The 15,711-nt window shown below is 44.2% G+C and overlaps 1 protein-coding gene across 3 annotated transcripts in view; it reads right to left on the reverse strand.

Moving 5' to 3' along the window:
- The window catches only part of strn3 (striatin, calmodulin binding protein 3), a 342,931-nt gene that overhangs the window by 143,508 nt on the left and 183,712 nt on the right, over positions 1 to 15,711 (reverse strand). For 2 of the 3 annotated variants that reach the window (XM_078233700.1, XM_078233699.1), the window contains one exon: positions 15,447 to 15,587. The exons of the other annotated variant lie outside the window; for it this stretch is intronic. In XM_078233700.1, coding sequence (XP_078089826.1) covers positions 15,447 to 15,587 — 141 coding nt within the window. The remainder of the gene's footprint in view (positions 1 to 15,446; positions 15,588 to 15,711) is intronic. 3 annotated transcript variants of the gene reach the window in all.

Raw genomic sequence — 15,711 nt, forward strand, 5'->3', positions numbered from 1 at the left:
CTTCAAGAAAGCTGCATTGACATCTGCAATGGTGACATCAGATACAGGTTCATCCGAGGCTTCCAGGGTGCAGGGCGTGCTCTTGCTGACCTCTTGCTCAAAACGGGCGTAGAATGCATTGAGTTCAAAAGAGAGGGATGTGTTGGAGCCGGCAATTTTACATGCCTTCATCTTGTAGCCTGTTACATTTTGCAGACCTTGCCACAGTCGGTGGGGATCCGTGTGGCTAGCTTGGGACTCTAACTTGGTCCAGTACCGTCTTTTGGCATCTTTGATGGATCTCCATAGATTGTATCTGGCTTTCTTATATAGGTCAGGGTCGCCTGACTTGAACGCCTCATACCTGTACTTCAGCAAGCAGTGGATATCCCTGTTCATCTATGGTTTCCGGTTGGGAAAAATACAGATCTGCTTCTTTGGCACACAGTCTTCTACACACTTACTAATGAAGTCAGTTACTGTAGTGGAATACTCGTTCAGGCTGGTCACAGAGTTTTTAAATACTGACCAGTCCACTGACTCTAAGCAGTAGATCATCATCCAATTTCTCAGACCAACACTGCACGACATTCTTTGACGGATTCGCCTGCTTCAGTTTTTGCTTGTAAGCCGGGAGTAGGAGCACAGCCTTTTGGTCTGATTTGCTAAAGCATGGGTGGACAATAGAGTGGTAGGCAAGTTTGATATTTGTGTAGCAGTGGTCTAGGATGTTTGGGCCTCTGGTGAACAGGAGACGTGTTGGTGGTAACTTGGTAGTACGTTCTTGAACTTGGCCTGATTGAAATCCCTGACCACGATGAACAAGGCTTCAGGATGTTTCGTCCCAAGGCTATTTGTAGTGGTGTATATTTCATCCAGCGCGATCTTCATGTCCGCATAGGGTGGGATGTAAACTGCCGTCAGGATAACAAACGTGAACTAGATTCAGGGAGCAGAGACTCACCAGTGTTGCTACGTCTAAGCACCATGAGGTCTTTATCTCATTTATCTTTCCCAAGTGTTTCAAACCTCAGAGACCAATAACATGATACATTCTTAAGAAATATGCAGCCTTGTATTTGAAGTCCCAAATGTCTCCTGGTGATTCAACAGGCTCTTTTTCCCTGTCCTACTGGTGTGAATCTTCTAATGACCTTTTAAACCAATTTCCCTTCTAAAGTTACTTCTATGCATACTTGAATTAATTTCCAGCAGCAAGCAATGGCTCCTTCATGTTCAATTTTCCACAAAAAGCTTTAGGAACATACATAGAAACATAGAAAACTACAGCACAAAACAGGCCCTTCGGCCCCACAAGTTGTGCCAAACATATCCCTACCTTTTAGGCCTACCTATAACCCTCCATCCTATTAAGTCCCACGTACTCATCCAGGAGTCTCTTAAAAGACCCTATTGAGTTTGTCTCCACCACCACTGACGGCAGCCGATTCCACTCGCCCACCACCCTCTGTGTGAAAAACTTACCCCTAACATTTCCCCTGTACCTACCCCCCAGCACCTCAAACCTGTGTCCTCTCGTAGCAGCCATTTCCACCCTGGGAAAAAGCCTCAGAGTCCACCCGATCTATGCCTCTCAACATCTTATATACCTCTATTAGGTCTCCTCTCATCCTACGTCTCTCCAAGGAGAAGGTTCCTTCAAAAAGGAATTCAATTCTCCCAAGCACTCAATCTGGTTATTAACCTGAAATCAATTCCTTTCTGGCACGGAAACACCTGTGGTGGGTCCCCCCAAAACTCTTGATTTGACTGCCTCAGAGTCAGAGAGTCTGCAAAGTAGCAAGAACTTGGAAATATATCACCATTCTTTCATTGTCGCAAAGTCATAATCCTGGAACTCCCTCCCTAACAGCACTCTGGGCGTACCTACACCACAGGGACTGCAGTGGTTCATGCAGGCAGTTCATCACCACCTATCAAGAGCAATTTGGGATGGGCAATAAATGCTAGCCTTCTCCTTTGTATTCAAGTGTTAAAGCTTGCACCTTACTTTCTACAGCACTTAACCAGGGCAACTAAGTTAAATGGGCAGATAAGCCACAATATCTGAGGCAGGAGAGCCATGTCACATGGCTCTTCCCACTCATGTCTTACTCCCCTAGTTAAAAACAATCTGACTAATTTGGGATATGGCTGATACCAGTGCAAGTTCTACATTTCTGCAGTGGAGCGCGTTGGAGCAGAGATATTTCTGTTTGATGGGTGGATAGAGAGAACACATTCTGAACCATTTGGGGGTGAAGGGGGGGTCGTTTCTATCATTGCAAGTAGCAAGTTGCTTATAGCAAACAGTTTATAGCTGCTTAAAGCCTACTCATTATTAATGTGTTTCCTGAGAACTCAGCCTCAGATGAGCGTGTCGTGATTTTCTTTCAGTGATCCATTGTTCTTGAGACGACAAATCATTGTTCAGCTCGTCAAGTTCCATGTGGACCACAACTGTCTTAGGCATGTTATCCACCAGCTGAAATTGTCTGTCAATCCCATGCACATGGTTCTGATGACCTAGCTTACCAGAGTTGGCATCCAATTTCTTTCTGTTTGCTCTTCTTGCTTGTTTGTCTAGTGCAATGGATTCAGTCCACTTGTCAGATAGAGACTCTAAGCTCCAAACACCATTGAAGTGGATGGTGGGCAGTGGCTGACAAGTGGGACATGATCGTCCCTCCCAACCTAGAGCGCTCATTCTCAACACCATTCAACCTAGGCTTGTCACTTGAAACAGCTGTCCTGAGTTGTGTTAACACCCTGCAGCAAAACTGGAATGAACTCTCCAGGGCAAAAAATTTATGGACTGGCAAAACATTAGGGTCTCTCTTTTCACCTCCCCAGATTGGTCCAAACAAATGCAAAGTACGACGTTTGGCACCGGCTTTGTTGCAGGTGCTGCCAAAAAGATGGTATGATTCTTGTTCAGACCCCAATTTGTTGGTGAGATCCAGTTAGGGACCAATAAAGTTTTGTTTAAAGTAGACACAGTTTGAGATCTAAGACAATTACCAAGTGAAAAAATTCACAAGATTCCACAGGTTTTGAATGAACAAAAATAAACTTTACTGAACAAGTTCTGGATGATAAAACAATTACAAATACCTATCCTGTACTCTAACATTCAGGCTAAGTTTCGTTTAAATTCATTTACAGAATGTGAGCATCATAGGCTTGGCCATCCCGAATTGCCCTTGTTTGTGATGGTGAGCTGCCTTCTTGAACCACTGCAGTCCCCGTGGTGTAAGTATACCATAGCGCTATTAGGGAGGGAGTTCCAAGTGGGCTGGATAATATTGAATTCTCTCGTGTTGTTGGAACTGCAGTCATCCAGTCAGGTGGAGAGTATTCCATCGCACTTCTAACTTGTGATTTGTAGATTATGGTCAGGCATTGGAGAGTCAGGAGGTGAGTTATTCGCCATAGGATTCCAAGCCTCTGACTTGTCCTTGTAGCCACAGTTAGTTATGACTAGTTCAGTTCAATTTTTGGTCTATTGTAAACCCCCAGGATTTTGATTGCTGGGGATTCAGCAATGGTAATGCCATTGAGTGTCAATGGGCAATAGTTCAATTCTCTCTTGTTGAAGATGGTCATTGCTTGGCACTTGTGTGTCACAAATGTTACTTGCCACTTGTCAGCCCAAGTCTGGATATCGTCCAGGTCATAGAGTCATAGAGGTTTACAGCATGGAAACAGGCCCTTCGGCTCAATTTGTCCATGCCGCACCTCTTTTTTAACCACTAAGGTAGTCCCAATTGCCCGCAGTTGGCCCATATCCCTCGATAGCCATCTTACCCCTATAACCGTCTAAACGCTTTTTAAAAGCCAAAATTGCACCCACCTCCACTACTACCTCTGGCAGCTTGTATCAGACACACTCAACCCCGTGTGTGAAAAAAGTGCACCCAGATCCTTTTGTATCTCTCCCCTCTCACCTTAAACCTATGCCCCCTAGTTTTAGACTCCCCTACCTTTGGGAAAAGATATTGATTATCAAGATGATCTATGCCCCTCATTATGTTATAGACCTCTATAAGATCACCCCTTAGCCTCCTACACTCCAGAGAAAAAGTCCCAACCTATCCAGCCTCTCCTTATAACTCAAACCATCAAGTCCCAGTAGCATTCCAGTAAATCTTTTTTGCATTCGTTCTAATTTAATAATATCCTTTCTATAATAGTGACCAGAACTGTAACAGTATTCCAAGTGTGACCTTACCAATGTCTTGTACAACTTCAACAAGACGTCCCAACTCCTGTATTCAATGTTCTGACCAATGAAACCAAACATGCCGAATGCCTTCTTCGCCATTCTGCCCACCTGTGACTCCACTTTCAAGGAGCTATGAACCTGTACCCCTAGATCTCTTTGCTCCAAAACTCTCACCAACAACCTACCATTAACTGAATAAGTCCTGCCCTGGTTCGATCTACCAAAATGCATCACCATGCATTTATCGAAATTAAACTCCATCTGCAATTCGTCAGCCCACTGGCCCAATTGATCAAAATCCGTTGCAATCCTAGATAACCTACTTCACTGTCCACTATGCCACCAATCTTGGTGTCATCTGCAAACTTACTAACCATGCCTCCTAAATTCTCATCCAAATCATTAATATAAATAATAAATAACAGTGGACCCAGCACCAATCACTGAGGCACAACGCTGGTCACAGGCCTCCGGTTTGAAAAACAACCCTCTACAACCGCCCTCTGGCTTCTGTCATCAAGATGCGGAGATGCTGGTGTTGGACACAGTAAGAGTTTTAACAACACCAGGTTAAAGTCCAACAGGTTTATTTGGTAGCAAATGCCATTAGCTAGAAGCAGGGCTCCGAAAGCTAATGGCATTTGCTACCAAATAAACCTGTTGGACTTTAACCTGGTGTTGTTCATAGAATCATAGAAACCCTACAGTGTAGAAAGAGGCCATTCGGCCCATCGAGTCTACACCGACCACAATCCCACCCAGGCCCTACCCCCATATCCCTACATATTTACCCGCTAATCCCTCTAACCTACCCATCTCAAGACACTAAGGGGCAATTTTAGCACGGCCAATCAACCTAACCCGCACATCTGTGGTCTGTGGGAGGAAACCGGAGCACCCGGAGGAAACCCACGCAGACACGAGGAGAATGTGCAAACTCCACACAGACAGTGACCCAAGCCGGGAATCGAACCCAGGTCCCTGGAGCTGTGAAGCAGCAGTGCTAACCACTGTGCCACCGTGCCACCCCAAACTTGTTAAAACTCTTATTCTGTCATCAAGCCAATGTTGTATCCATTTGGCTACCTCACCCTGGATCCCATGAAGTTTAACCTTATGCAACAACCTATCTTGTCAAAGGCCTTGCTAAAGTCCATGTAGACAACATCAACTGCACTGCCCTCATCTACCTTCTTGGTCATCCCTTCAAAAAACTCAATCAAATTTGTGAGGCATGATTGTCCACTCTCAAAGCCATGTGTACTGTCCTTAATCAGTCCTTGCCTTTCTAAATGCCTGTAGATCCTGTCTCTCAGAATACCTTCGAACAACTTACCCACTACAGATGTGAGACTCAGTGGCCAGTAGTTCCCAGGCTTTTCCCTGCAGCCCTTTTTAAACAAAGGCATAACATTTGCTACCCTGCAATCTTCAGGCACTTCACCTGTGGCTGCCGATGATTCAAATATCTCTGCTAGGGGACCTGTAATTTCCACCCTAGCCTCCCACAACATCCTGGGATACACTTCATCAGGTCCTGGAGATTTGTCTACCTTCATGTGCTTTAAGACTTCCAGCACCACCTTCTCTGTTATATGTACACTCCTCAAGACATCACTATTTATTTCCCCAAGTTCCCTAACAGTCATGTCTTCCTCAACAGTAAATACTGATGAGAAATATTCATCTAGAATCTCACCCATCTCTTGTGGATCCGCACATAGATGACCTTGTTGATCCCCAAGAGGCCGTACTCTCTCCCTAGTTACTCTTTTTCCCTTTATAGAATCTCTTTGGATTCTCCTTTGCCTTATCTGCCAAAGCAATCTCGTGTTCCCTTTATGCCCTCCTGATTTCTCTCTTATGCCTGTCAGGTGCCTCCTCCTTCTTCTTCAGGGCCTCAATATCCCCAGTGATCCAGGGTTCCCTACTTCTACCATCTTGCCCTTCACTCTAAGAGGAATGTGCTTACTCTGAACCCTGGTTAACACATTTTTGAAAGCCTCCCACTTACCAGACATCCCTTTGCCTGTCAACAGACTCCCCCAGTTAACTTTTGAAAGTTCCTGTCTGATACCATCAAAATTGGCCTTGCCCCAATTTAGAATTTTAACTTTTGTGCCAGACCTATCACTCTCCATAGCAAACTTAAAACTAATGGAATTATGGTCACTGGTCCCAAAGTGATCCCTCACTAACATTTCTGTCACCTGTGTTTCCTTATTTCCCAAGAGGAGGTCAAGTTTTGCCCCCTCTCTAGTCGGGCCATCCACATACTGAATGACAAATTCTTCCTGAATACGTTCAACAAATTTCTCTCCATCCAAGCCTCTGATACTTTGGCTGTCCCAGTCAATGTTGGGAAAGTTAAAATCCCTACTATTACTACCCTATTTTTCTTGGAGCTATCTGTAATATCCTTACATATTTGCTCAATTTCCCGCCAGCTATCAAAGTGATTTCCCTATCAAAGTGATTTCTCCCTTCTTATTTCTCAGTTCTACCCATATAGACTCAGTGGCCAACCCCTCGGATATATCCCTTTTCAGTACTGCCATGATGTTTCCCTTAGTCAAAAGTGCAACTCCCCCTCCTGTTCCTGTGGATGAACAGAGGGATCTGGGTGTCCATGTGTATAGATCCCTGAAAGTTGGCACCCAGGTCGATAGGGTTGTTAAGAAGGCGTACGGTGTGTTAGCTTTTATTGGTAGAGGGATTGAGTTTCGGAGCCAGGAGGTCATGCTGCAACTGTACAAAACTCTGGTGCGGCCGCATTTGGAGTATTGCGTACAGTTCTGGTCGCCGTATTATAGGAAAGGTGTGGAAGTGTTGGAAAGGGTGCAGAGGAGATTTACCAGGATGTTGCCTGGTATGGTGGGAAAATCCTATGAGGAAAGGCTGAGGGGCTTGAGGTTGTTTTCGTTAGAGAGAAGGTTAAGAGGTGACTTAATAGAGGCATACAAGATGACCAGAGGATTAGATAGGGTGGATAGTGAGAGCCTTTTTCCTCGGATGGTGATGGCTAGCACGAGGGGACGTAGCTTTAAATTGAGGGGTGAGATATAGGACAGATGTTAGAGGTAGGTTCTTTACTCAGAGAGTAATAAGGGCGTGGAATGCCCTGCCTGCAGCAGTAGTGGACTCGTCAACATTAAGAGCATTCAAATGGTTATTGGATAAACATATGGATGATATTGGAATAGTGTAGATTAGAGGGGCTTTAGATTGGTTCCACTGGTTGGCGCAACATCGAGGGCCTTTATAAATCGGAGTATCGTGTATAAAAGTTGGAGTGTCATGGTAAGGTTATATAAGGCATTGGTGAGGCCGAATTTGGAGTATTGTGTACAGTTTTGGTCACCTAGTTACAGGAAGGATGTAAATAAGGTTGAAAGAGTGCAGAGAAGGTTCACAAGGATGTTGCCGGGACTTGAGAAGCTGAGTTACAGAGAGAGATTGAATAGGTTGGGACTTTATTCCCTGGAGCGTAGAAGATTGAGGGGAGATTTGATAGAGGTGTATAAGATTTTGATGGGTATAGATAGAGTGAATGCAAGCAGGCTTTTTCCGCTGAGGCTAGGGGAGAAAAAATCCAGAGGGCATGGGTTAAGGGTGAAAGGAGAAAAGTTTAAAGGGAATATTAGGGGGGGCTTCTTCACGCAGAGAGTGGTGGGAGTGTGGAATGAGCTGCCGGATAAAGTGGTAAATGCTTTTAACATTTAAGAAAAACTTGGACGGGTTCATGGATGAGAGGGGTGTGGAGGGATATGGTCCAAGTGCAGGTCAGTGGGACTAGGCAAAAAATGGTTCGGCACAGACAAGAAGGGCCAAAAGGCCTGTTTCTGAGCTGTAATTTTCTATGGTTCGGTGGTTCTATGGCCGAAGGGCCTGTACTGCGCTGTAATGTTCTATGTTCTATCTTTCCTATAGCAACTGTACCCTGGAACATTGAGCTGCCAGTCCTGTCCCTCCCTTTGCCATGTTTCAGTAATAGCTATAATCTCCCAGTCCCATGTACCCATCCATGCTATGAGTTCTTCTGCCTTGTCTGTCAGGCCTCTTTGCTTTGAAATAAATGCAGTTTAATCTGGACTTCCCTTGCTCTCTGTCTTGCTTTTGCCTGATCTGTCTAATACCAGGGTTACTGACACTGCCTTTACTATTTAATGTGCTCTCTTTAACTTCTGTGCTGTCTTCAACCTTCCCTTCTGTCTCCCTATTGCTTTAGGTCCAACCCCCCTGCCAAACTAGTTTAAACCCTCCTGAGTGGCTCTGGCAAATCTCCCAGCCAGGATATTAGTCCCCCTCCAGTTCAGGTGTAACCTGTCCCTCTTGAACAGGTTACCCTTTCCCCAGAAGAGATTCCATGACCCACAAATCTAAATCCCTACCCCCTGCACCAGCTCTCAAGCCACGTATTCATCTGCCTCATTTTGCTATTCCTATTCTCACTAGCACGTCGCACCGGCAGTAGTCCAGAAATTATTACCTTCGAGGTCCTGCACTTTAGCCTTCTGCCTAACTCTCTGTATTCACTCTTCAGGACCTCATCCCTTTTCTTACCTATGTCGTTGGTACCAATATGTACAACAACCTCTAGTTGCTCCCCCTCCCCCTTAAGAATGTCCTGCAACCACTCAGAGATGTCCTTGACCCTGGCACCAGGGAGGCAATACATCATCCTGGAGTCTCGATCGCGGCCATAGAAATGCCTGACTGTGCCTCCAACTAGCGAGTCCCCTATTACTACTGCTCGCTCGCTCTTTGCCCAACCCTGCTCTGCAGCAGATGTGCTGCTGCTGGTATCTTCCCCTGAGAGGCTATCCCCCTCAACAGTATCCAAAACGGTATACCTGTCTGAAAGGGGAATAGCCACAGGAGGTCCCTGCACTACCTGCCTGCAGGTCTTGCTGCATTTGGACACAGGCAATTTCAGTATCTGAATCATTGTGCAATCATCAGCAGACATCCCCACTTCTGGCCTTATCAAAGGAGGAAGATCATTGATTCAGCAGCTGAAGGTGGTTGGACCTAGGACACTACCCTGAGGAACTACTGATGTAGTGTCTTCGGACTAAGATGATTGATATCTAACCACCACAATCATCTTCCTTTGTGGCAGGTATAGAAGATAGAACAGTACAGCACAGTACAGGCCCTTCGGCCCTCGATGTTGTGCTGAGCTTTGTCCGAAACCAAGATCAAGCTATCCCACTCCCTATCATTCTGGTGTGCTCCATGTGCCTATCCAATAACCGCTTGAAAGTTCCTAAAGTGTCCGACTCCACTATCACAGCAGGCAGTCCATTCCACACCCCAACCACTTTCTGAGTAAAGAACCTACCTTGGACCTACCTACCTCCTATATCTCCCACCATGAACCTTATAGTTATGCCCCCTAGTAACAGCTACATTCACCCGAGGAAATAGTCTCTGAACGTCCACTCTATCTATCCCCCTCATCATCTTATAAACCTCTATTCAGTTGCCTCTCATCCTCCTCCGCTCTAAAGAGAAAAGCCCTAGCTCCCTCAACCTTTCCTCATAAAACTGTTCCGTTCCCACATATCCACAGAATTCCCACTCACCTGAAGAAGGAGCTTAAGGCTCCGAAAGCCTGTGGCTTTTGCTACCAAATAAACCTGTTGGACTTTAACCTGGTGTTGTTAAACTTCTTGCTGTATTCTATGAGATAGCCAGTTACCTATCCAATCGGCCAAATTTCCCTCTATCCCACACCTCCTTACTTTCATGAGCCGACCATGGGGAACCTTATCAAACGCCTTACTAAAATCCATGTATACGACATCAACTGCTCTACCTTCATCTACACGCTTAGTTACCTCCTCAAAAATTCAATCAAATTTGTGAGGCAAGACTTGCCCTTCACGAATCCGTGTTGACTATCCCGGATTAAACTGCATCTTTCCAAATGGTCATAAATCCTATCCCTCAGGACCTTTTCCATTAACTTACCGACCACCGAAGTAAGACTGACCGGTCTATAATTACCAGGGTCATTCCTATTTCCTTTCTTGAACTGAGGAACAACATTCGCCACTCTCCAGTCCTCTGGCACGATCACCGTGGACAGTGAGGACCCAAAGATCAAAGGCTCTGCAATCACATCCCTTGCCTCCCAAAGAATCCTAGGATATATCCCATCTGGCCCAGGGGATTTATCAACCCTCAGGTTTTTCAAAATTGCTAATACATCTTCCCTCAGAACATCTACCACCTCCAGCCTATATCACACTCTCATCCTCAAAAACATGGCCCCTCTCCTTGGTGAACACTGAAGAAAAGTATTCATTCATCGCCTCTCCTATCTCTTCTGACTCCATGCACAAGTTCCCACTACTATCCTTGACCGGCCCCAACCTCACCCTGGTCATTCTTTTATTCCTCACATAAGAGTAAAAAGCCTTGGGGTTTTCCTTGATCCGACCCGCCAAACACCTCTCATGCCCCCTCCTAGCTCTCGTAAGCCCTTTTTTTAAGCTCATTCCTTGCTACCTTGTAACCCTCAAGCGACCCAACTGAACCTTGTTTTCTCATCCTTGCATACGCTTCCTTTTTCCTCTTGACAAGACATTCAACCTCTTTTGTGAACCATGGTTCCCTCACTCGGCCATTTCCTCCCTGCCTGACAGGGACATACCTATCAAGGACACGCAGTATTTGTTCCTTGAACAAGCTCCACTTTTCATTTGTGCCTTTCCCTGACAGTTTCTGTTCCCATCTTATGCTCCCTAATTCTTGCCTAATCGCATCATAATTGCCCCTCCCCCAATTATAAACCTTGCCCTGCCGTATGGCCCTATCCCTCTCCATTGCAATAATGAAAGACACCGAACTGTGGTCACTATCTCCAAAGTTCTCTCCCACAAACAAATCTAACACTTGGCCCGGTTCATTACCCAGTACCAAATCCAATGTGGCCCCACCTCTTGTCGGCCCATCCACATATTGTGTCAGGAAACCCTCCTGCACACACTATACAAAAACTACCCCATCCGAACTATTCAACCTATAAAGGTTCCAATCAATATTTGGAAAGTTAAAGTCACCCATGACAACTACCCCACGACCTCCACACCTATCCATTATCTGCTTTGCAATTTCTTCCTCCACATCTCTATTACTATTTGGGGGCCTATAGAAAACTCCTCACAACATGACCGCTCCTTTCCTATTTCTAACTTCAGCCCATATTACCTCAGTAGGCAGATCCCCCTCAAACTGCCTTTCTGCAGCCGTTAAACTATCCTTGATTAACAATGCTACTCCGCCACCTCTTTTACCACCTTCCCTACTCTTACTGAAACATCTATACCCCGGAACTTCCAACAACCATTCCTATCCCTGTTCTAACCATGTCTCTGTAATGGCCACAACATCGTAGTCCCAAGTACCAATCCACGCTCCAAGTTCACCTCCCTTATTCCGGATGCTCCTTGCATTGAAGTAGACACACTTCAACCCACCTTCCTGTCTGCCGGTACACTCCTGTGACCTTGATGCCCTCCTCAGTACCTCACTACACTCACCACTGGCTTCTGGCCTACAGCTCGGTTTCCCATCCTCCTGACAAATTAGTTTAAACTCCCCCGAAGAGCCGTAGCAAATTTCCCTCCCAGGATACTGGTGCCCCGCTGGTTCAGGTGCAAACCGTCCTGTTTGTACAGGTCCCACCTTCCCCAGAATGTGCTCCAATTATCCATGTAACTGAAACCCTCCCTCCTACACCATCCCTGCAACCACGTGTTTATCTGCACTCTCTCCCTGTTCCTCAACTCAACTTGTATGACTCAAACAAGTGGACACTTTTCCCCTGATTCCCACTGACTCTAGTTTCGTTTAGGTTCCTTGATGTCACACAGTCAAATGCTGCTTTGCTGTCAAGGGCAATCACTCTCACCTCACCACTTGAGCTCAGCTCGTTTGTCTATGTTTGAATCAGGCTGCAATGAGGTCAGTAGCTGAATGACCCTGGTGGAAATCAAACTGAGCGCCTGCGAGCAAGTTATTGCTGAGAAGTGCTGTTTGATAGAATTGTTGTTGACCCCTTCCATCACTTTGCTGATGATCAAGAGTATACTGATGGGTTGGAAATTGGCTGGGTTGGATTCGTCCTGCTTGTTACGTATAGGACATACCAGGACAATTTTCCACATTGCAGGGTAGATACCAGTATTGTAGCTGTACTGGAACACAAGTCTTCAGTACTAATGTCGGAATATTGTGAGAGTTCATAACCTTTGCAGTATCCAGTGCCTTCAATCATTTCTTGATATCACGTGCAGTGAATCGAATTGGTGAAAGACTGTTAAACGTGACGTTGGGGACCTCAGGAGGAGGCCGAGATAGAACACCACTCTGCTAAGCATTCTTGCAAAAGATTGTTGCGAATGCTTGAGTCTTATCTTTTGCACTGATTTGCTGGGCCCCTCCATCATTGAAGATGGGGATATTTGTGGAGCCGCCTTCTCCGGTGAGTTTTTTAAACTCATTCATGACTGGTTGTGGCATGACTGCAGAGCTTAGATCTGATTTGTTGGTCATGGGATCACTTAGAATCTCTATAGCACAGGAGAGTCTGCACCGACTCTCTGAAAGAGCATCTTATCAGGCCCACCTCTCTGCCCCATCCCTGTAACCCTACGCAATGCATCTAACCTACATATCTTTGGACACCAAGGGGCAATTTAGCACAGCCAATCCATCTTTCGACTGTGGAAGAAAATCAATGCAGACACAAGGAGAACGTGTAAACTCTGCACAGAGAGTCACTCAAAGCCAGAATTAAACCTGGGTCCCTGGTGCTGTGACGCAACAGTGCTGACTACTGTGCCACCATGAGCAATAAATAACTTACTGCCTATGAATTGCTTCTGCATGTCCAAAGAGTATGAAATACGTATATTAGTACAATTTTTCTGCTGTTGATGGTCCACAAGGCCTCATGGATATCCAGTCTTGAGTTACTAGATCTGTTCGAACTCTATCCCATTTATCACAGTGGTAGTGTCACAAAATCTTCCCTACTTTTAGGACATTAGTGAACCAGATGGGTTTTTACAACAATGACAGTTACATGGTTACTATTACTGAGATTAGCTTTTAGCTCCCGATTTTATTAATTGATTTTATGTTCCATCAGCTGACCTGGTGGGATATGAACCCATGTCCCTGGAACATTAGCCTGTGATACTGGATTACTAGTCCAGTGACATCATCACTATGCCATCATCTCCCCTTGTCGGAAATAATATAATGTGCAATGCATAAAGGTGCAAAATGCATGTTATAAAAAACAGTTAACAGACTAAACATTCATGGAAACATTAAAATTAATAAGCAGTTTATAGCAATTCAAACAACTTAAATTCCTTTCCAACATCTTCACAGAAATATATCCCAGGATCTGACCTGCATCGTAGAGAGAAACATGGATTCTGCTCCACAAGGTGAAATGAGAAAACTCTATCACTACGTGACAAAATTTTTAGGAATGCAAGTATTTACTATAATTTTGATTATTTAGTTAGAAACATCAATATTTGGCAACATTCATTTCACAATAACTGTAGATCCATTTGTTGGTCATTTAAACAAAGTGGTGATAGCTTTCCATTTTGTATATTCTCATACGAGTAGATATGGCTGCTAAGATTTATATTTGGATGAGAAGATACCAACATGGCCTACAGATACAAAAGCAAAATATCACAGATGCTAGAAATCTGAAATAAAAACAAAATGTTGCAAATACCCAGTAGGTTAGGCAGCATCTGTGGAGAGAGAGATAAAGATGATGTTTCAGGTGGATGACCTTTCATCAGAACTGAAGATAAATTAAACTTTTAAGCAAATACATAAGTAAAGAAAAGGGGGAGGAAAAAGGAAAAATCTTTGATAAAATGCAAGGTTAGAGACATTAAATGGCAAAACAGATGATCACAGGACAAGTAAAGAAACAAAAAATGGATCTGGAAGAGGTGTAAATTGGAATAGTAAAATCACTCCCGACAGCTTCTGCCTGAAAAAAAACAGAGCTGGTGGTTATGATCATAAACTGTTGAACTCCCTGAATGCTTATCATGGATCTGCACTGTAGGGATTCTATGATCTATTCTATGATACTAATTTTTGAAATTCTTTCATTGGATGTGGGCGTCACTGGCTGTGCCAACATTTATTGCTCCTAATTGTTCTTGAAAGGGCATTTAAGAGTCAACCACATTGCTGTAGATCTGGAGTCACATGTAGGCCAGACTAGGGAAGGGCAACAGATTTACTTCCACAAAGGACATTAGTGAACCAGATGGGTTTTAATGACAATCGACAATGGTTTTGTGGTCATTCGACTTCTAATTCCAGATTTCATTTTAGTCCATAACCTATCTCCAGAAATGGAAAGAGTTGAAAATGATCGATAAAAAGGCAAGGGAAAAGGTGGAAATTGAAAGCAAAGATTTTTTTTTCAGTTTAGGTTGACAGCAGGCAACTGATATAGTCATTAATGTACTGAAAAGAAAGAGGTGAGAGAGAGAATCTGAGTGGGACTTTCATTAAAAGGCTCCTTTCAAATGAAGCAGAGAATTGTTTGTACTTTTTACAATTTAGCATATTGTATTCAATGCTCACAAAACAGTCTCGCCTAGATTGGGGAGGTCAAACTCAGACTGGGTGATCAGTTTGCACAACACCTCGTTTAATCTGCAAGCATGATCCCAAACCGCTAGGCACTTGTCATTTTAATTCTGTCTCACTCCTACTCTGGTCTCTCATTTCCTTTGTCTCCTCCAGTGTTCTGTTGAAGCTCAACATAAGCTCGAAGAATGGCATCTCTTTCTATTTAGCCACTTTACAACCTTCTGTACTCAACATTTGGAGTTCAACAATTTCTGATCATAACCAGTAACCCCTACAGTTCCAGACAGCAACGTCTGTTAATCTATTTCATTGGTATGTCTGTTAGGCATATCTTTGTTTCTCTTCATTTAATATCTCCTGCCTTCCATTCTATCACAGACCTTCTTTTTTGCTTACGCCACTCCCCCTTTTCCCTACCTCTGTACTTATTTAAATCATGTTACAAGGCTAACTTTTTCCAGTCCTGATGAAAGATCACTCACCTGAAACATGAATTTTGTGTTTCTCTCCATAATTGCTGCAAGCAAACTGAGCATTTCCAGCATTTATTGTTTTTGAGATATAGTAACAATTTTAATTATACCTTCTTCTGTTCTTGAGCTGTCATGATCAGCCAGTCTGGAAGAGGTTGGCCTAGACTGAATCATGGTTCCAGATGGCATGTGAGGCAGCTCATCATCTCTGAGATCTGCAATCATATCCTGAAGTTTTGACCTGTTTACCCCTGTAAATGAAAGCCATCAGTAATGGTTCAGTCACATATCCAGCATTCTTGTTAGTTTGAAATGGGTTCTATAATTACAACTTTTATTTGCTCTTGAAATCAAAAAATATTACTGCTTACAAAA

This window comes from Mustelus asterias, chromosome 18 (assembly GCF_964213995.1).
Source record: "Mustelus asterias chromosome 18, sMusAst1.hap1.1, whole genome shotgun sequence".
NCBI classification, from domain to species: domain Eukaryota; kingdom Metazoa; phylum Chordata; class Chondrichthyes; order Carcharhiniformes; family Triakidae; genus Mustelus; species Mustelus asterias.